General features: G+C 35.1%; 1 protein-coding gene and 1 long non-coding RNA gene across 10 annotated transcripts in view; one reads left to right on the top strand and one right to left on the bottom strand.

Annotated features, from left to right (window-relative positions):
- Nucleotides 1-23,038, top strand: part of LOC106175351 (ras GTPase-activating protein nGAP) — a 112,419-nt gene that overhangs the window by 28,529 nt on the left and 60,852 nt on the right. For 4 of the 8 annotated variants that reach the window (XM_087009597.1, XM_087009598.1, XM_087009595.1 and 1 more), the window contains exon 4: nt 8,502-8,567. In XM_087009597.1, coding sequence (XP_086865723.1) covers nt 8,502-8,567 — 66 coding nt within the window. Of the gene's footprint in view, nt 1-5,069; nt 5,485-8,501; nt 8,568-13,167; nt 13,330-16,505; nt 16,679-20,341; nt 20,503-23,038 lie in introns of those variants that run through there. The other 4 variants (XM_013557329.2, XM_013557889.2, XM_013557498.2 and 1 more) reach the window with 4 other exon arrangements.
- On the bottom strand, nt 7,679-16,215 carry LOC106176669 (uncharacterized). 2 transcript variants are annotated; one of them, XR_015333585.1, is made up of 5 exons: nt 15,844-16,215; nt 13,847-13,926; nt 9,630-9,795; nt 9,224-9,253; nt 7,679-9,100 (listed from the first exon to the last, which is right to left on the bottom strand). It is a non-coding gene; the product is annotated as an uncharacterized LOC106176669 (long non-coding RNA). The 2 variants fall into 2 exon arrangements; XR_001239784.2 differs by lacking the exon at nt 9,224-9,253.

The raw sequence follows: 23,038 nt of genomic DNA on the forward strand, positions 1-23,038 counted from the left end.
ACGAGTGAAAATTCATCATTGTCTCACTGGTTCAGTCCGGATCAATAACAATTCTACTGCAGAATCTTAAGACCATGAATATGGAAGCTCACAGGAAATGGCCATTAGGCAGTATATGCATCAGACACTTTTCCTAGTCAGCCAGCAATCCATTAAGTAAATCATGTGAATTAATCTGTGTAACTGCCAACCCCAGGGCTAGGTATTGGCGCTATCTGAACGTATCATTACTTAGTGTTGGGTCCAATGGAGAGTTCAAGCTCTCTCAATAGCCAGGGGGATGTATACTGCATCTCAAAGTAATGGCTTTGTTTAAATTGCTTCAAGGGCATTTATGCTACTGTGGCCGTTTGTGAAATTGAATACCAACTTGGATTATGATGTTAACTGTTGAAAGGCTTGCTTTTTCTTTGGAACACATCCCGAAGAAATGAGTCACTTTGAAAGGGCTCAAAGATTGTGTAATAGCTGGGGAAATAATATGTTGAGAAAAAAAAAATCAATTTTTGATTACTTAATTGTTGCATCTCATATTTTATTGGTGGTCCAGTCAGTTGACAGTAGTGACTATTCTGGAGCACTAGTAAATATCCACGAGGATCCCTTTTAAAAATAAAAATTTGAATTTGAATTATATATTTTACCCATTATCAAGTTAGTGAAAAGATAAATAAATATACAAAAAAAAAAGCAATTTGAGATAAGACTAAGAGGTGATGTTTTCAGGATTGTTTGCTAAAAGCCATTTTGTTACTTGATAGTTGATCACTTCATCCAGTGGCTAAAAATCCTAATAGTCGGACAATTCTTTTGCTGAAGGGATTTTTCCTTACTATCAAACTTTTTATAGCCCTGTACTGCAAATATCACACTTTGTAAAACAATAACTAAACATGTTTTTTACAACTTGGCCCATCTTTCATTGTTGACTTGCCCTCAGGCCCTTTAGAATGGATATTGAATGTCTTCAGATTCTTCTCACCTTAAAATATCTCGTGAATACTGTTAATGGGCCAAATTACATTATTCACTCAACTTGGATACAGTTTGCCTGCACATGAATATTGCTTGAAATGGAAACACTCGATCTTTTGGACTCTAGTGGGTTTGGTAGCATATAGCCAGTGGGTATTCAGTAAAAGTCTACTAAGTGTTCCGTTGGATATGAACTGGTGTGGAATATGTTAGCTGGTCTACAGGACACTCAAGTTTTGATGCTGTAAGGTATATGACTGACCATCATAGTCAGATGACGGACCAGCTGACAGGGATTGGATCGTCAGTTGATCTTCGACCACTTTTGATGAAGTAAGAACATATTACAACATGACTGATAACAGAGGTTGTAAGCATTAATAACTCAAGTTGCAGTATGTACTGTCAATACGCCGTGGATCACATGTAGGTTTTTTTTTTTTCTCGATATGTCACTATCTTTACCTGTTGACCATTGTGGTGGGCATTTAAACCACAACTATTGAGACAATTATATTATCGATGAGAAATGAATGTTTATAAAGCATTGTTAATGACTTTTTGACAATCAGTTGACCGTTGTGGTGGGCATTCGAACCACAACAGTGAGATAGTAATATTTATCTGTAGGGAATGACCAATGTGGTCAGTTACCGAGGGAAGGGCAGTGGTTCTATTGCTATATTGTTTATTGTTTTTCATCATTTTGGTTTGATTATTGTTGCTCATTGTTGTGTATTTTGGCATGTAGTTAGGCTCATTGTTTTATAGGCTGACAGTTGTGGGTGAGGCAAGGGGTAAAACATTTGGAAATAAAAAAGAAATAGATAAAAATCAAGTGTAGGTTAGATTGAGCAACAATGGAAATCAGCAGTCCACTTTTGACTCTTTGAAAGTAATTTGACCTAGTTCTTAAAAAAATAGAAGTTTTTGTTTGAGATTAAATCTGTTGTTTTGTGTATTCAAAATTCCTGTCAGTTCTCAAACAATATTCAGGTGCAATGTATGATAAAGAGCCCATTATTTCTTTATTAAACTGTGTATACAAGTATATCGAACAAATCTTACCACAAATATGAAAGCCATCAGCAACAAACCCATTTTTCAATAATGTTGTGACATTACTTTACAGTGAATCAACACACAAATCAGCATCATGAAGCAGACCACCCCATGTCTGTTTTCCACTTAGTTAAATTAAACCCCAGTTGTAGACCATTCAGGGGTAATAATGAGTCTCTTTAGCAGCCTTATCTGCCAGGGGGAGGGCCGCAGTCCATTTATTCCTTACCTGGTGTTACACTAACCACCTGTGATCTATGCTTTTACCTGGACTGTTAAAGCACACGCCCCCTCCTCCCGTGGAAGTCATCACTGAATCACCCGTCTTTGCATTCCATTGAGACTCTCTGTGTAATTGCTTCGGTCAATTGATGAGCCGATGGTCAGTTGGTGGGATGACCAGTTCATGACTCGGAAAAATAATAACTGTAGTCTCTGTGAGATGGACAGCTAGTTTATCATTTGGCTGCCTGGGCCTGGACAACAGTAGTGACCACAGTGACCACCTATGTGGAAGTCAGCATGCAGTTTGCAGTGGGCAAAGTATGGGGTGAGAGCATTTGTTTTCTATTTCATTGGTACTATTTTAATTATTTAAATATTTCATATTCAGGAAAAAGAGTTTTGGGGTATTTTTTTGAAACATTTCTTTTATCAGTTCATTGTATGTCTCCATATATATATGTATGTTATGATTTAGAACTTACTGATATTTTGCGGTGGTTTGACCTAGTCAGGTTATTTCCTCCGTAGTTCTTAAGACCATGTAGGACCACTCGCAGCGCCATGGCTTTGAGCACCTGAGCCTGCGTCTGAGAGGAAAAGAACTGCCGCTGAGACAGATGGCAGATAGTGCATATAATATTATATTCTGCTCAGGAATGTACATCTGATTTGTTTTCTTACTTTCTCTTCAAAGGATATGACTTTGTTATTTCAAATTTGGATGAAAAGAAACGTATGAAAAATTTAGATTGTTCTGGGTGGAAGTGTTTATATTATTCATGGATGGGTAAGGATAGTAATTGGTAAAATAATTAAAAAGAGAAAATAATAAAAATGATAAAGGGAGAGGAAAAAGGTGAAGTGAATCAGTCTTATTTGAAATGTTGATTACAGTACTTAAAGGCAGTAATGATGAATTCATAAATATTGTCTTGGCAAAAACACTGTCTGTAGGTAGGGGTGGTGTTCCAAAAAAAAAAAAAAAAAAAAAATCTCCCATTTTGCTGGAAAAGAACTGTTCTAAATCAAAGTTTGATATGGATTCCATGTCATTTCTCAGCTTAAGTCATCAAATAGGGTAAATGGGTCCACTTTTTCAGACCCCCCCCCTTGATATCCTTTACTGACTATAGTCCTGAAGACATTAATTAAATAAGTTCAACCATTCTTCCTTTTTAATGTAATAACACAGTCGTTAAATAGTTAATTACAAAACTGATGGTGTTCTCTGTTAGGTTGTGACACTCGTTAAGGCGTTTCATTTCTTTGCCCGCCCTTGTTCAGATGTGTACAGGTTGCCATTTATCGTTTATCGCCAGTCATAGCCAGATATCCACAGGCATTCTCTTTGAAGTTTTATGTCGTCTTCCATGTCAGCTTTGATGTCTGGGTACACTTGTGTGAAATCGCATCAGACGGAGGCTTAATAGGTGGGCACAGTGATTGTCTTTTCTTAAACAGGTGATTGCTAAACAAAGAAAAAAGAACATGGCTTTGGGTTGTTGACACTGTAAAAAGGTATGAAATGCCAAGAATTGAATTTGAAGGAAAAGAGCAAATTGGCATCATCAGCATTAGACATATCTCTGTTATAAATTATATGGTAAGTTAAGATAAGTATTTTTAAAACATGAGACTTTGTACAGGGATTTGGTCTTACTTGTTCTTTCTTGACAGTTTTTGGTGTAATTTTTAACATTGGGTGGCAGGGGGATCGTTGCTAATTTGCAAATTGAAATACTGAGATTTTCAGCAACATTAATGATAGTAATGACCACCAGGAATTAGAAAAGAATGATTGCAATAAAAATAAAATTCATTAAGCATAATGAAAAATTGAAAAGAATTATCTGTACTGTTGGCATGGAACAATATTTTTTTTCTTGACACATTTTTGTAGTGTAACTAGATATTTGTAGAAGTTTAATGTTAAAATGTGGCAAATGTGTAAGCATATATTTGAGAAGAGAGGAATGATAATTTTGATGAATCAAGTAGCGTGGATGCAAATGGGTTGAATCACGCCAGTCACGCTTTTGATTTATTTTTTTGAACCCGCAATTTAGGTATATTCTGTAGTCAACAACAACAAAAACATGTTGATGTCACTCAGAAAAAATCAATTGCAACTTAAAGAAATACTTGCAATACCTGCATTTCTAAACTACATGTGATAAATTAGATAAGCTTCAGAACAAACCACATTTGTTCTACTAGCTTTAAATCAAGAACGAAAGATTGATGCTTGCAGTTCTATTTAGTTAAATTTAGTGCTTACAGATCTAATGATTTGAACATAGCTTGGGCAGTTTCTCAGCATGCTGGGTCCCTTGTTTCTTCCTGCTAGAGTTGCTCTTTTTCTGTGGTAGATTTGTGTAAGTTCTTAAGGTTAATAGTTAAGGTACTGGGCAAAGGTAAGTATTGGATATCATTCATCCAGCATCACTAATTTGGTTTGTACAGTTTCATCCTGATGTTCTGTTGAAGTTATGTAGAACAACATCCCTGACATTTGTTACTTTAATGGATATTTTTGTATCTCCTTGAAACTGTCTTTGTAATAAATAAACCAGTGCTAATGATAGATGGGTAAGATATGAAATCGGCTTGGCTTATCAGCGTTCCGGTCTCAAATTTAGGGATAGTCCGCGTAAAGCACACCTGGTCCATGTGTTAAAGTACACTCCAGGAAAATATCTCTTCTGAGGAACATACTTCAGTTTGGGTGACTCACTGAAAAAGTGAGAGCTGTAGCTTTATAATTAATTGGTTTCTTAGTAACTCGTGAGTATAGAAAGCTGGCTGAGAATCACCAGACTTAAAGCTTTTCTTGCTTTGCAAGTCTCTGCTGTGAGATGCCGTCTGCTCTTGGTCCTTGCTCCACAGTGATAGCTTCTTGTGTAAGATTTACAAAAACTTTTTTTGGAAAAGAATAGAAAATTGAGGGAGATTTGAGATGTTTTGTGCTCACTGGGCTTCCCAAGCTTGTTTTTGTTCAAGGAGAGGAACAGTATCTAGGTGCAGCAAGAGGAATGTTAGTGGAAGATGAAGTCTCTTCACCAAGGATTTCCTGCATTTTTGTTATTACCTCAAACAGATAAGAGAAAAACAAGACTAAGTACAACAAACATGTTTGTGGATATTACATCAGAGTTTTACTAAAGAAAATCAACAGGAAGAAAATGTTTCTTTTTAAAAGAAGAAAGAGAAAGTACAGTCTTTGTAAGTAGTATGATTGTTCAACAATATTTTGACTTTATTACAGTTATGCCTAGTGATCAATATAAGTTATTTAATGAATGGACCAAGCCGATGAAATTCCCTCACTTTGAAATATGTTGAAAATAATTAAATTTTTGAAGTGTATTTAGGATTTGGTCTTAGTGGATTTAGTGGATTTTATTGTACTTGATATAGATGGTTTAGAGAGAGGTGTGTTAATGGGCTCTCTCTCTCTCTCTCTCTCATTATACAAAAATGATAATGACCCCTTTTCTTTCACAAATGGCCAGTTGTCAGTGTATACTTTTCATTGAATTTTACTTATTTTTGATTTTGATCTTTTTTGGAAATCAAATAAGTACATTTTCAAAAAAAAAATCATTTGCCTTCCGTGCTGTTTTGGTCTTGGACTTGTTGATGTACTGTAGCTGTCTATGGGGATTAATAAGGAAGCATAAAAAAACTACATGTCTCCACAAAATTACTCATGTGCAGCCAGCATCAGTCTGGAATCTGAGGCTGGAGCCTCCCAAAGTATTTACAAACAATTCAAGGTGTCTTTTTTTTCAGTAATTTTTTTTTTTCGTTGATGTCTGCTGTTTCTCAATTAATGCCAGGATGCTTAATTCACTGTAGCATCTTTGTTTTGGAATGCCCTCACTCTAGAGAATCTGGTGGGAGAATGTGGTCACGCTATTTGCTGACTTGCTAAAAAATTATCACTATGGGGAAGCAGATTCCTAAAACTCTCTGACATTGGTGAAAAATATTGGGCTGCTTTAGAATGGGTACACCAAACATGTTTGTAGCTACATTTCTTCCTTCTCCATCCCCCTTTCTTTTCAATCGCCAGCTTTGGGCCAAGTATGTATGTCATTGGCAGACACAGGTTAAAATATGGTATTTTTCATTTCGGTAAGAACAGGTGCATTTGTCTTGTGTGTGTGGGCTTGGATCATCAGGTCTTCACCTTTGTGCATATTTTAAAGATTAAGTATGCCAAAAAGTGTTGTTTTTGTATGCAGTGAATTGTGGCCTTTAAGATGCATTGTCAGTGTGTATCAAATACCTTGCCATGGTTGTTAACATCTATCATCTGAAGCCACTGAAACATTTCTGTACAGTTTGAAATTTAGAATTGGGGTTATAGCATTTACAAATACAAGAGCACAGTAAGGAAATTAAAAACAATTCATTTTAGGTATCTTAGAAGGACTGCAGCAGTGGTTGAAGGTTCACATGAACTTTTAGTGATACACAGGGGCGGATTTAGGCCGTCTTCTGGGTCTTTCGGAAGACGGTCAGATTTTTAAGTTTACATTGACGGGTATCTAAGTTTTTCTGTCGGAAGACGGTCAAAAATGGAGGATGGATTAACAAAGATAATTTGGAAGACTGTCAGAAAATATCTCTGGATCCGCCCCTGATACAATCCATAAAAATGTTGAAATAAAAACTGATAGAAAGTGGAAGCTCTAGAGATAATTTACTTATTAGTGATTGTAAGTTTACAGAAGTGTTAATAGTTTTAGGTCTGTGGATATTTAGGATTGTTATCAGTTCAAATTTGGATATGTTTTGTTTTTGATTACCCAATCAAAACTGGAGTTCAACATAACAATATCGATTAAACTGGTGTTAAGTTTACCATACTACATTGTCTATACATGAGCCAGAGGCGGCTGTGTTGTTGGTAGAGTTGGGAAATAGTTTTTTTTTTCTAGGACCAAAACATTACAGCAGTACTCTGTTTGTTTTGAAATGGTGTTTTGTGTAACATGAGAAAAATGTGAATATTTAAACTTTTAGCCAATAGGATGAAATTATGATCTGATATGTGCCAGATTTTTTTATTAATTTTATTAGTGAATTAGATATATAGAATTTCTTGTCATAGAATTGAATGCTGTCACACAATGTTTATATTATGAAGATTGAGTCCTGTATATTGAGATCATTTACACACTTAAAAATATCTGGCCCAGTGTTTTACTGCTACTCATAAGCAGATCAAATATGGCCAACCCACTTGAAAGCTTACCGAATAATCCCTGTGGAGAATCTATTTAGTGCCCATCAGGGGATAATGCAGCAAGTATTCAAGTGAGTCATATTTGATCCGCAGATCAGTTAGTCCATGGATCAACATGTTCTGAATGTGCTCACATATCCTGTTAATAGTTCATTATCAGGATATATTACATTTTTCAATGTTTATTATAACTAATTTTGTGGTTAATGGTAATCATACTTGAAACCCAAACCACAGCACTATAATTTGCTTATCTGAAGTCAGGCAATTCTGTAATATGATCTCATCTCAATAATGAATATTAACTCTGTTGGCTCTGGAGCCATGGAAGTCTGTGATCTGAAAGGAAAAGATTATTATCATCCAAGCACAACCATGAATGCTAATAGTCTATAATAAAGCCAGATGAGTAGGGGGAAATGTTATCATAAATGAGGTCCAGGCCATTTTTCAGAATGTTGTTGACTTTTATATCATCAAATGGGTCTGTAATGAAGCGTGATGGTTATTCACAGCAAGCAAGGATGTGAATACAAATGAAGTAAGGGCTTCATTTAGTTGAAGGCGGTCATTGTTTCCCCCTTTGGTGCTTTTCTTGGACATGGGCACTCCTGATAGAAAAGATGTTATGCAGTTCATCCTTTTTTCGCCTTTCTGTATAAATAAGTATGATGCCTGCAGCTGGAGGAAGAATCTACTGCTGCAGACATCACAACTTCTAATTGCTTGTTTGTGTCAAAAAAAACTACCATTAAGATCTGTACTGCTTGACGGAAAGAGTAAATCTTCAAGGTGAAGTCTTTTTTTTCTCTCTCTCTTTAGGCCTGAAAATATAACGCAGCTTGAGTATATCACTTATAATGTAATGTTGCTTTGACAAGTGTCAGGTATTCGTCTCGTAGCATGAGTGGCTACTTGTCTTTTCTGGAAGTTGCTCAAGCTCTTGCTCAGTTACGTGCCTGATGTTTACGCATTTTCTTTTCAGGCTCCGAATCCTTTCTTCGTGAGAAGAGCCAGACTATCGCCACTTCCCATGCACTGTCACCTAAAGGTAAGTTATAGATATTAACACTAGGCATGTAGGGGGTATGGGTTGGAAAGATGCACCATTTTGCCTGAAAGAGATCCACTCTGAATCAAAATTTGATCTAGGTTGTACAATATGGGTCAATTAATAGGATAAAAAGGTCCATTTTTCAGAACCCCCCTCAGGCTTCAAGCCAGACATATACATTTTTATTACTAAATTTTGTTTATTGGTTTCTTTAGCATGTTTTTTTTTTTATTTATCTTCAAAATGTTTGATATTTGATCTCCTATCTGATGCCATTATTTGTAGGAATGGCTTAACTGCTAAGAGAGAAAAAATCACTTATATTTTGAAGATGTCTTCTGTTATATGATGTTATTTGTGTGTGAGTTTCTGTCAGTCCAATTATACTGCCTTATAGCTAGCAACCAACTGTAATAAGAGAGTTGATGATAGTGTCCTGTTTCCTGAGTGTCGGATTCCTGCACGAAATCAACATTCGTATCCATTGGTGGTGGACAGAAACATTGTTTTTGACTGACGTTATTGAGTCTCTAAAAAAAGAAGAATTCTATTTTATTATCCTATCCAGAAACCACAAAAAAAGTTTTTCGTATCAACTGTAATAGTTTCTCATTAGTGTAAAGAGTACATTTGATAGCCTGATTAAAGCTTACCAGTGCCATTTACTGCAATTATTCTGTAACCTGAAACAAAAGCGATTACTTATTTTCATGAATGATATTTACTGTATAAAATATAAAAATGTATAAAACAGACTCAGTGGTAAATAAGTGAATAAGTAAACCACATCCCATATATAAGAAAAAGGAAGCAGAGTTCATGTTAGATTTTTTTATGATTAAAATTTAATTTATTAAGTACTACTACCTAAAAAGATGAAGCATGAGCATACTACCAACATGGTTATAACTTAAATGAGTAAAATGTGTAAATAATTATCTTAAGTTTACATATCTATTACAAAATGACTGCAGTGAAATGGCAAAACCACTTCAGATTTTTTTTTTTTTTTTTGTACTTATGGATTACACACACAAGGAGCATTAAATATTTATGTACCTTGCAGGTTTTTCCTTTTCAGATTTCCAGCCATAATTTTTAGTAACTTGAGAAGTTACTGCATTAGAGAGCTCATCCTTTTTCAGATGTCAAGGATTGCATGAACATAAAAAGTTTGCAATCTGGTGAATCAGTAGTTATTCAGTGTCTGCTAGCAGGAGATAAGCTGGAAATTACAAAAAAAGGTGATTAATTATTGAGATAGATCTAACTGACTAAGAAGAAATTGAATTGGACAGGTGTTCCTATGTCAGGCACCATAGGATGTGCTTAGAATTGCGCAGTGTCTCAACCAGTGTCTCATCTAACACATTGGTCTAGGTTATGGTTTTGTATCTGTTGATATCACCAATGCATAAAATGCCATTCTGAGCTACAGAAAAGCTAAAAGAGGAGTTCTTGAAGAAAGAAGTGTCAGTCAAGACTAATTTATATATATAAATTTGTGTATTTTGGTTGATATATTCAAAATTATTTTTTAAAGTAAATGGAAAAAAGCGACAGCGAAACAATTAATTTTACTAGTATAACCACCTGGTCCATAAGCTCTGAACAACAGCTATGTTGAAGATATCTTTGTGGAGAATGAAGTGTCATGAATTGCCCTTCAACATCTTCGACACCAAGGGCCATGAAAACTAATTATGCCATTGCCACCATCTTCTACAGCTTTGAACAGAAAACCATTTCAATCTTATTCCTGCATTAAAAAAAGTGATTAATTTAGCCATTCCACTGTCTGCTTTTATTGCTTTTAATATACATTTTAATATTACAAAGCACTAGCTGCATAAAGTTTCTGCTGAGGCCTGTACCATTACCCATTTGTAGGTGCAAATGCCCTAGATGTTTGGAATTTTGACTTGACTGTAAAACATTTTCAGCAAAAGCCTTTTTTTTTTCAATTACCAGATAACCTTGATGTATAAATTTAGAATTGTGGCATGATCTTTATACGACTTTATATGTGCAGTCACATCCCAACATTCCAGTGATCAAACTTTATATATGCTACGTCACAGGTAGACTTCCCTGGGGAGGAGGAGGGGGAGACCTGAAATGATACAACCTAGGGCAGACGGAGGTTTCATTGCACATGATTAATGCCTTTTTTTGTTCAATTTATTTCTCTAATGAAATCTGAATTCTCATAGAAATATTCTTATTTAAACATTTAAAAGTGTGATAGCAACTTGAAGATATGAGAGAGAGAGAGAGACAGAGAGAGAGAGAGAGATGTGAAATAAATTTTGATCGCAGATTCTTAGTCAATGTTCGAAAACAGTATTATGAGTATATCCCATTTTCTGTCTATCAATCCCAAATCCAAATTTTTGGATTCATGAAAACAACTTCTTAGTCCGTGAGCTTTCATGCTGATTTATACTTAGTCTTGGCTGAAGTACCTACAGTAGATGACTAATGGACACAATTTAGCAGTGTAATGTCATAAGTTTTCTGTCACTTTCTTGTGTCTCCAAATTCCTGCTCTGCCTGAATGACATGTAATACTCACTGTTCTCTTCTCTGCCCATTTATAAGCATGCCTACGCAATGAGGCATTTTTATGCCGAGTAGCACAACGAAACGGAACAATGCAATTTGTTGAGGGTGTTCTTTAGGGGGATGGTTCTTTCTTTCCATTTTAAAAATCCAAACAATTTAGTGTTATCAAACAACTACTTATTTTTAACCAAAAAAATCAGAATTATCAGATAAACCTTCCTTTGACTCAACATTTACTTAGCTTTACAGTACTAACTTGCCTTTCATAATCTTCTTTCTTCAAATAAAAATGTATCTTCCAGTTGAGGTTCACCATGTTATATTTAACTGTGTATTAGGGTATTATTACGCAGATTATTGCCGACGGCTAGTTCATTGGGTGCAGTGGGCCCACCAGTCGTTAATTGGGTGATTTAATTTTCTTGTATTATTGATATGATTACATCGCTGTTATACATATGCAGCTAGGTGCTGTTTAACCACTGCCTGTAAGCTATACAATGTTATCTGGGGTCAGACAATATTTAACAAAATTTCTCTTTCAAAACAGACACACTTTGTTTTATTTTATTTATTTATTTATTTATTTATTTATTTATTTATTTATTTATTTATTTATTTTGTTATCTTACCTCTATATTTTGAACATTTTTTTTAGTAATATACTCTGAGCAAAGATGTATTTTATTTGTGAATTGATTAAGAAAGTACAATAGATACCTTCTAAGAAATATATATAACATGGAGTTCAAACATAATGAAATTTACCCAACAGCAGTTTGTGTATTACTTGCAGCTTTTAGTTGTAAAACAGGCTTAGATTGTTTGTAGAATCAGCAGCTGTTATGGTTTTTTAGTTTAAGGAATTTAACTGCCATCCAACATATGCTTAAAGTCGTCCAGGTAGTTTAAAGAATAACTTTCATTTCTTATTAAATGGCAGGAATTTGTAAAATGTCAGTTTAACCTTTTCACCGTGGAGGGCCGTTTTGATGCCAGGTGCAAACAGAGGACTACATACCTGGCTAGGTATAGGGCCTCCCAAAGGTATTTGACACTTAGAGATAGTCACGTGTGCCACTTGCTGATAATTTATGACTCATGTGAGGGAAACGGTTTTATGTAATATATGGTTTTAAATGTAAGACTAAATGATATAAAATACCATTATTGTTGAGACCAGGAATATTTATGTGCACCATTAAAAATGTGAAAGATGAGTTATGGTGCTCAAAAAATGACCAAACTAACCTAGTAAACAGTTTGTTTCAGTCCGTCACATGATCTTGTTTTACAGAAAATTTTCTAGAATATTTCATGAGATAAGGACGCGTTTTCTTTTGCTAAAATTAATCCTGGTTGTGCACGTGGTAGCTTAAGATAGTATTAAGATAGCTTTGTAGCACCCTGTACTAAGTAGGACCAGGTGCATTTTCAAAACTACATATTGACTGCTTTGTCATTATTTCTGCCTTTCTCAAGTTCGCTGGTTTTGTGAATTGACAAAGTGGCCTTTTCTGCTCATTGTCAAAAGCCAATGTTTCCGCAAACCATTTGCTACAGATTAACACTGAGACCACCTAAGTGTGCCATAGCTTCATGCTAAATTAGGAAAATAGGGCCCACAATTCAAAAGTCAGAAGGTTGAGGTGTGAAAAAAGGAGGTGCGCTTTGTGTGGCTATTGTCGCAGATGTTCGATAGAGCAATGACAACAAACATTGATTTTCTTCTGCTCAGTTTGCACTTTTAATCCCCCTTCAGATAATGACTGGAATGGGCTCGTTGTTATTCCCCAACATGTCAGGCGTGTGGTAACTGTACATAATAGAGCTGACACCTGTATGAAGTGAGGCAGGGGGGGTAAGGATAGCAAGGCCCTATGGACACATCATAGCACGCTGTGGAACTTTAATGGAGACGTAGGACACAGGAGACTGTAGTTTATCCAGAAACTGTTTCTTTTGAAAAGAGAACAAAACTATTAGAAAGTGTTGGTAGCATCCAGTGGGAATTGTACCCAAATAGTTATGATGGAAAAATAGACGCGACTCTTCTGTATAACGACAGACTTAAGCAACAGGGCAAATGAAGGGGGAAGTCTGAGGTTGACCCTCTGTGTCCTTAATCCAACTGACTGAAAAATAGACATCTGCCTGGGATAATAAACTCTATATAACCTTCTACCTGAATCAGGTAAGTGAGTATCCATGGAAACAGTCGGTCTTTTGCACTCGAATTTTTTTCTGCTTAAAGGAAATGAGGAAAGTATATTTTATTTTGAATTTTGCATCTTACATTTTATGTTTAAAATTGGTTCTTGTTTTTTAGAAATTTATGAAAATTTCAAGATTGGCTAAAACTTTTAGAATGTGAAACAATGGGAGCAGAGGTTTGCCATAATGGTATATATAGGTCGGGTAGAAAGAAAATGTAGTGATTTTTGCTTCTGATTAAGCTTATTGTGATGTCGCTATGCTGGTTAAAATACCAGTATTGTTAAATCCAGAGTGTCTGTTTGAATTATTTAATAGCAATAGTTCATAAGTTCAAATATTTCATGACTGCCCCTGATTGTGCGGGTGTTATTTGTGGTCTCATGAATTTTAGGATTAACCAAGTTACTGTAAATGGTATGAACTTTATAGTCACAAATGCATGCGCATGCACACACAACACACATATACACTTGCGCAAGTATACATACACTTACCTCATGCATACCTGATATGTAATTTTGTCAAATATGTCCATGCTAAGTGTGGAGAAGTTCTGTTATAAGTTGAACCATTTCTGGAAAAAATAAAGGGATAGGATACAAAAGGTATTTATAATGTAACCAGACTTCTTAATTAAAAGCAGAAAGTTTGACTTTTTTCAGAAAGAAAAGGGGAATATATGCTGCAGGCAGAATTTTTTTACCACAAGAAAGTTTACAATAAAATTAACTGAAAGCACCCTCATGATGAATATAGGATCTACAGAGAGACGTAACTGCAAAAACTTAGACAAATTTGAACATCTGAGTAGAAAAATAAGAAAAAAAAATAGAAAAACATTAAAAATTGTGCACTGTGAAATTTTCAGATACTCCTTAATGAATCAAAGCCAGTCATTCGATCACAACACCACAATCACAAATAGGCCATTAAATAAGTAAAAGCTTAGATGGATGTTGTTTGCCACAGGTAAAAGCAGGAATTGAGTATTGACACAATTTAATTGAACTGTTTGCTCGTCACCCGGCACAGTATCAAGTCTGCATTCGACTGATACATAACACATACCAAAATATGTATTAAAAGAGCCCCCTATGCCCTTGGGTAAATGAGATTCTATCAGTTTTCAAATTGAAAAAAAAAGTGTTGAATTGGTTAATTTTTTTCCTCATATTATTTATCACCATTGTTTGGGGTCCTGTATTGTGTTCTGTGTTACTTGCCAAAGTATGTTCTTTAACCCTTGTGTGTTATTGGACTCGAAATAACCTGGATTCACGGTAAAGATGTGTGTACTACCACCCAGAGAGCGGGGTCTTTTTCTTATGGAATCTTGTAAATAGTAACAAGCTGATTTAATATCATGGGACATCGGGCAAATAGTTGTTGTTTGCATTTTCATTGTTAAACACACAAAGGAAAAGAAAAGTAGTGAAACAGTTGTCATGAAGAAGTAATATGATGAATTTGAGGCAAACAATTTTTTTTTTTTTTTTGTAAGAAAAATCTCAACTTCAACAAGTTCAAGTAATCATAACAATTCATGCTTCCCTTCCTGACCAGTAACAGTAAGGATTTATCTGAATGACATCCATCTTTTATCTATGAATATATCTACTTGCCTGCCAATAATAACAGTGTCTTTAATGTATTTATGGAGTACGGACCCCCTACTTTTAGACTGCACTCATGGATCAGATAAAGCTGACATTTATTTATTGCCAGTATAGTGAATAGCGAAATGGGAAGCCACATTTGTTGAACATTTTTTGTTTGTCATCTGCAGTCTGCATCATTATTATTATTTTACAAGGATGTGTGATGAGAAGTCAGGTGTTTGGAAGGTGTCATGATTGAGCACATTGAGAACAGATGATACACGGACTAACTGATCCCAGACTAAATGTTGCCCACCCCACTTAGGAACACCGCTTTATCCCCTGATGGTCTCCCCCCCAATCCACCCACCCCCCACCCCCCGTCCACACATGCCATTAAATGGATTAAATCTCAGCCCCAAGGTTTAATTGCAAGGCCCCTGCAGTGACCGGCCATGTAGAGGTGGGCAGACCATCAGGGAATTGGTCGGCACTACTTATAAGTGGAGTAAATTCAGTTTCATCTTACTTGGACTGCTCTACTAGTATGTTTTAACAGATGAGGTGATTTCATGAGATCAGCTGCAACAGTGGAGTGTTTCTCCCTCTTTTTATTTCTTCTTTGAAAATTGATAAAAAGTCATGCTTCTGTATTTGTTATTAAGAAGCAATAATAATTATTCACAATAATATATTTACAATGTAGAAATTACGAAAGTGAAGAATATTGGAAATAACCTAATTTTATGAAATGCATATAAATATATATACATGTAAATTAAAATTAAATTCATGCTTTAGTCCAATTTGTCATATTTGGCGTTAAAGATAAGACCTGTCATTTAATGTGTGCTAGCTATAGGAGTCTCTGAATCATTATTACACTAACTTACCTTCTGAAATACAAGTCCTAAATTAAATTCAAATACTTGGAAGACTTGCCTGGTAATATCCTGGTATAAATTGATACAGTTGGCAACCACTTGCGATCGAACAAAAAACAACTGTTGATTTGTGAGTTGTCATTGGATTATACGCTGCTAGTCTGTCTGGTGAATCATTGTCACGCTAACTAGATAAGGGACATGCTGGCAGTTGTCAATGATACAGTTTTATCTCTATGCCTCCATCATATATTTATATGTGTGTTCAGAGTTGGCAGACTGCTAGTTGGAAACTCAAGAACACAGCTTGGACATGTCTTCAAGTCCATGATTATTGCTGGATTGTTGGTAGACTTAATGATAGTGCAAACAGGTTCCATTTACAGTTTAGATGATACTATGTGCATTAATTGGGGGTGATAATTGTCGTATTCGTTAAAATTGCTAATTACTCGGTGCAGATACATATGCTAAAATCACTAGGTTGGAGGAGACACAGACAGAAGTAGTACCTGTGAGGGTGGCAGTACCCAGCTCTTAGTACATGCACCTCCAATTCATGGACTGACTTAGGAATGCCAAGTATATATGAATATTTGAAAATCCACGAAATTCACCATTGCAGTATTTGTGTTGAATCATTACCTGTTGATGTTTTGGAGTAGTACATAGAACTGTCATTGGAATCATTCAAGGCACAGGTTGTGATAAGGGTTATCAGTGGACCTAATGAGACTGTAGGAATTTATCCAGTGATAGTTTTTGTTGGAGGACATCATAGGCGAGATGTTGCTGTGTTGTGGTAGTAGGAGGAGGACAGAGGTGGATCCAGATAACCTGCCATGTAAGTCAGAAGAAAGGTTTTTCAGTGTGTGTGTGAGAGAGAGAGAGAGAGAGATTCTTATGATGGAAATTTGTCTTTTTAACTCTTTTCTTTGATTTTTGTTTGTGATATATATATATATATATATATATATATATATATATATATATATATGAAATTATTTAAGAAAGTGGAGTGTTTAACCAGTCACTTCATAATTCTGTGTACAGGGGTGGATCCAGAGATATTTTTTGAGTCTTTCAAATTATTTTTGTTGATCCATCTTCCATTTTTGACCATTTTCTGACAGAAAAAAATAAGATACCCATCAGTGTAAACTCAAAAATTCTGATTTGCCCACAGTTATTTTAACAGTCACTTATTTACAAACAAGTGCATTTAGATATGAATCTTTATTTTAAGTTAATGGGTGAAATACATGTTAAGTTTACTTACTAACTTTCCTAATGCTGTCACAGATGAGTAACTTAAATACAATATTAACATTATAATGTTTAAATACTATTTCATGGTTGACAGCAGTCATGTTATTCTGAATGTTGTATTTTTATGTGCACATGTGTTTATCTTGGTGTATAACATACCCTGGGAGTATATGGCAGCTGCTGTACCTCTTACTAATGTAATTATCTCAACAAATTCCTGAGATAATGATGGATATGTTACTGATGAATATTTAATCTTTCTTCATCATTGGAATTAAGAGACAAATGCTTTCTCACTCCCGGGGGTGAACTCCTGTACTTATCAATGTGCTATCTTAATTGTAATGTCTCACAGAATGCTAATGATTATATTTAACATCAAGGAAAGTCTAACTGATCTTCATATGGAGATGTTTGAGGAGAGATTTTAAGACAAAAAATAATGAATGTGAAAGTCACAGTCGCTTTTTAGTCACACACACACACATACACACACACACACACACACACACACACACACACACACACACAGAGAAAGTCCAACCTGTTTTTATTAGTTGCTTTGTTGCAGCATTTGCATGCATGCACACGGACATAAATATGTGCACACGCACACACATACACACACACACACACACAGCATTTTATGGGTTCAATCAATTTTAGTGGGGCCCCAGTGTAGAGTTTCCCATTGTGTGACGCTGTGTGATGTGACTGGAGAAATAATGAATGAATGATGTAATTGCGGTGTTTACAGAGCCCGTCAGCGAGCTGTCACGGCAGGGAAATCTATACTTGCACTACATGGCATTTGCCTGACGGGTGCGGATCTTGTGCTACATTATGTCACAACAGAGAAAAACATTTTCTTTATACTGTATGCTCTATGAAATTGGATAGTCTGGCCGTATATATATGATTGGTATAATGGTCCTGTTATTGCATGTGAAAATTGGGAAGTATTAAAATTTAATGACACACCTGCGATTTGTTACCTGTCTTTGGAGTAATCATTGTGAAATATTGTCAAAGAGTTTAATAGAAGCTTTTCTTTGGTGACAACTGAGAAAACCTAAAATGGTTTAGGTAGATATTTAACAAGATGCCACCAGCTCTGCTTCCTTAATTTTCTCCCTCTGCAGTTTTATTTTTGGTATCTGGAATTTTCTAAATATCATGAAAGGGCATTGTGATTTACCAGAAACAGGACAATAAAAATCAACCAATCAATCTTTATAGGTTTTAGCACATTTCTTACAGAAACTGTTGCCAAACAACACATACTAATCAGTTATGAACTGTTTCCATGGAAATCAGTTGAGGTGGGCCATGCTAAAAAGAAGTGCTGACATATTCCTTATGTGAATGCAACTTACGATGGCTCTTATTATAATCATGGAGACAGCACGTGTGAGTGTCAAGATTTGTGAAGTATTCACCTTAATGAGGCCAAATCCTTGTTAATGACCATATTCTGTGAGGATATTTGACAACATTTGGTGAATCTTGCTCTGGATGAAATGATTGCTATTTTATTTACTTTTAGAAAATGTCAAGTACCGATGTCTGTCGTTGTTTTTTTAATATGTTGAAATGATACATTATTATCACAAAGTGTGGAAATAAACCTGAACTAGGCCTTTTTTTATATCAAATAACATAGGATACTGGAGACGTTTACTATTATACAAGGAAATAAGCTGTCAGCTATATTCATATGGAATTTCTTAATTTTTTTTTAATAAATAAATAAATAATAAACAAAAAAACATTGTTCTCCTCCTTTGTCCCACTGTCACATGGGAAATAAGGAGAACATAATTTATTAGATTGGTCTGGTTAAGAAATGCATGACCAATAGAGGAAATATTGGCCATGACTAACTACTGCCACAGCTGCATGTGTTTGGCTTTTATCCCTTGTCCATTCATTAGTGATATAGGTTTAAATATTACATTATTTTTATATCTAATAGGTAGTTTCCCAACTGGGGAAATCTTAGGACATAAATTTCAGGCTGGAGTCTCAGCCAACCCTATATTGGTCCAAACAGTACAGTAATAGTATTGTTAAAGACAACGCATCTTCTCATTAGGGTATAATGATTCTTTTGAAGTATCACTTGCTAGAGAGTAGAGGAGTTCGATTTTGTGGCTTAAATCCAAATCCTAAATTAGCCATGCTGTATGAAGAGCATCATTTATCTTTACCTTAGTGCAACAGCTGCAGTAAATTTATACATACACCTTCATGGAGTTTTTTTCTGAAGATCAACAAAACCACAAATATTTGCTGTTCGAAAAACTGGTTACAGTTGTGAAGCAAGACTGGCCTTCTCTTAAAAGCACTCACATCTTTTTCAAGCACCTGAGCCAATCAATGCCTATTTGAGCTCCTCTAATCTGTGTTTGCTTTAAGACACTAGTGATTATCCAACATTTGTGAAGGTGGTTTTGAGATACTGACCACACCACAGATTGATGAAAAGTTGACCACTAAAAACTTGTCCTGGGACTTGAAGCCAGTAAAAGGTGACGTGCTCTGATGAGGTGAAGGCTCTCGTCCTGTAAGTACTTCTTAATGCAAATAGTGTAGTGATTATAGCTCTACAGTTGAGCATGTGTGTTTTCTAAGCTTCTTAGATTTTGTGAGTATTTATTTCCAGGAGTGACAAGTGACATAACACAATATATCAGAGCACAGAATAAACATTTTATAATATTGTGATTTTGTTTTTAAAGTTTACATTTTTAATGTCAAGCTGTATGAAAAATAAAACCAAAACAGAAGTGCAGTCAAAATTGAGATAAAGCCATGATCAATTTTAAATTTTGGATTACTTTCTGGCTCTCATATTTGGATCACTTTGGAGATAAAATCCAAATACCAGTAGACAAATGATCAATTAGATTTTTCTGTTAGACTTTCTAATCCTCTCCACCATTTGACACTGATAAAGATTATCCAGTCTTAATATTGTCAACGTGACAAGTCATTGCTGTTCATTTTACTGTGATTATGTCCTGATAATGATCATTCTTTTCAAGACTGCCACATGGCTGTGTTATTCCACAGAGTACCAGGTTGTCACTGAAAACAAAATAAGCTGCTTTAAGACCTAGAAATATATATAATACCTTGAAGTTAAATCTCTGATGTATCTGATAGTAAATAGCAAGTACTGGTTTGGTGTAGGCCTCATTGAGGCAGTGAACTGAAGAAGTTTGCACTTAATTTGAAGGACTTCTGTAAGATTTGTTTTGCTGGAAATTTACTCTTTTCTCACTTGTGTTCATATATTTGGTTGCACATCAGTTTCTTTTGGTATATATACCTTTGGAAGGTGCACCATGCCACACGCTAAAACTTGCAGAAGGAGGCTAGGGTTTTGTGACTTAGGTAAGTACACAGCTTTGATACTTTTCATTATTGAAAGACCAAAAATTATTATCATCTTTAAAAGAAGATCAATAAGGTCAAAGTGGATAAAAATTTCAGTAAACATATTTTCAGAATTCACACCTTAGTCTGCATGTAACATTATAGATGTAATAAATGTTAACCTTACATCAGGTGAACTGGACTCATTTTCATCAAATACTGCTTTGGTAAAGTTTGAGTTTGTGATTGAGCACCCAGTAGGCTAGCTAGAAGTTTACACACACCTATTGTTAATTCTTGCCGAGTTTGTAACCACGAATGAATTTCAAATTGATTTCAATAATTTCTTTTGATGTAAATGGAAGGAAATAGAAGGAAGAATCAAAAATCAATATCAGTGGTACATATTGTAGTTTTCATAAAAGGCTGTTACATAAAAAGGGTGCTGCACAAGATGGGATTGAGATTGCTTAACATGTTTGATGAATCTTTCCCGTCAGTTGCTGTATAAACAATGACTTCTATTTTTGTACTTTTTGTAACAGTTTTAGCTCTCCATTCATTTTCATGATTGCATTTGCAGTCTTTGACAAATGATGCGCAAGGCACCTGATTTTTTTTTTTTTTTTTTTTTTTTTTTTTGGGGGGGGGGGGGCAGATTAGACTAATTTTAGAAACGTGGGTCTTATTTTAGTCTCAAATTAGTCTTTTAAAGGAATGTTGGATAAATACCAAATTCAGGTTTACCTGAATGTATCATGGTGTCAAGAAGAGAAATTTCAGCAATTGCTTTCAGTGTTAGAAGGGGAAAAAGAGGAGAGACAGAGAAAGACCTAGTAGAGCAACAAATGCAGATATTAAGACATACATACTACGATTTGTCCCATTGCATTGCATGTCAATGTCTCTTAATTAAATGTCATATCAACCTGTTGTCAGTGGCATTGATGATTCAGTCACCCTTTGCATTGTGTGTCACAAGGTCTCATTCAGATTGAGAGAGATGTTGGTATGGTGGTTCATGCATGATTGGGTGATATCAGTTCAGAAATGTTGAAGAACAGTTTAGAGGTGCTATTTGACATTTTAGCAAAGCTATTTGTTATGTGTTTACTGTAGACAAAAGAACAAGTGGATGTAGACTGAAGAGAGCAAAGAAAGTTGTGTGAGGTATTTTTTTAAACTTATTATTATTATTATTATTATGTTAAGCACCTTCTAGTACTTGGTTTGAGCCAAGACTTTTAATTATGCCAATATACTTTAAGAAAGTCTCACTTGTGTAGAACAATAGAATATCTTTACTTGATAATTGTTCCATTCATCTTCGTTATAACTCGATGACATCTGAAACTATGGATATAATGATATTACATGAATGCTTTTCAGTTCAAAGTAAATTATGATTTAGGCTTCTTCTGTAATGTCAGATCTTTTGCATTTGGAGGACAGTTAGGACACACGATGGTGACATATATTGTATCAGGACAAAAGAGACGCCCTGACAAGCGATGCAAAAGTGGTCTATTTATAGCGTCTTTTCTTTTTGAACTTTTTGGAGAACTTCATTAAGGATTCTTTGGCTGTAGAAGTTACATTACCTTCCTTTTATCATTGAGTAACTTGTCCTCATCTCACCCCACTGTCCTTAAACTAATTGCCTGAGTTCTCACAAGTCATTCTCTCTGTTTTCCGTAAATGGGCAAAACTGTCTCTTCTGTCGCTGTGCATATTTTTGCCTCCTTTATTCTGAGTGGACTTAAGGAATTTGGATGACCTAAACAAAATATGAAGTTTTCACTTTCACACTACATTTTTGGTTTAGATGTCATTTTACTCATTAACTTAATAATGTGCATAAACCCATATTCCATCAGTATAGGAATTTACGGCTTAAATTTACACTCTGGATATGTTTGTGCGTGATTGTGCCTGTCTTGGTCACTTCAGAGTTGTGACTTGGATACAGAAGGTCAGGTGTTCATATTGCACCAGCTGCCATCTGGTGATAGAAATTTAATTTATAAATAGTGTTTGGATATTTGGGTTGAGTTTCAGACAAAAGACACCAGTGTAGGTATATGAGGCAAGTCCAGGAAGAGACAAGAAGTTCACACTGCTAAGAGGTGATATTCATAAAAAAACATGTTTTTCTATTATTGTTAAATTTGAAGCCATATCTGCTTTTGTAAACTTCATTTATTATCTTTATTTTTTATTATTTTAAATTTTATATTTACTAGTACCATCAGCCTAAATTAATTCAGAGAAATAGAGGCAAATATGTATAAGTAAATTTTGAAGCATGTCTATCAATACTTAAATGCTTTCATGAAAAGTCCCAACAAAGACAAGAAATACATATTATTATAAACTAGTATGTAAAACTTCACACTTGTGTTGGTTTTATAACCCACAATTATAGCGGAACTTTTTGGAACCCTTGATCGCAGAAAGGGTATATAAAAGTAATATAATTATCAATTACACAATGTTATTTCTGTTGTGCCTCATTTTAATGCTCTTTATATTAGGTTTTAATGCTCAAACTTGT

Source organism: Lingula anatina, chromosome 3, assembly GCF_051362555.1.
Source record: "Lingula anatina isolate TDL-2025a chromosome 3, LinAna3.0, whole genome shotgun sequence".
Taxonomy (NCBI): domain Eukaryota; kingdom Metazoa; phylum Brachiopoda; class Lingulata; order Lingulida; family Lingulidae; genus Lingula; species Lingula anatina.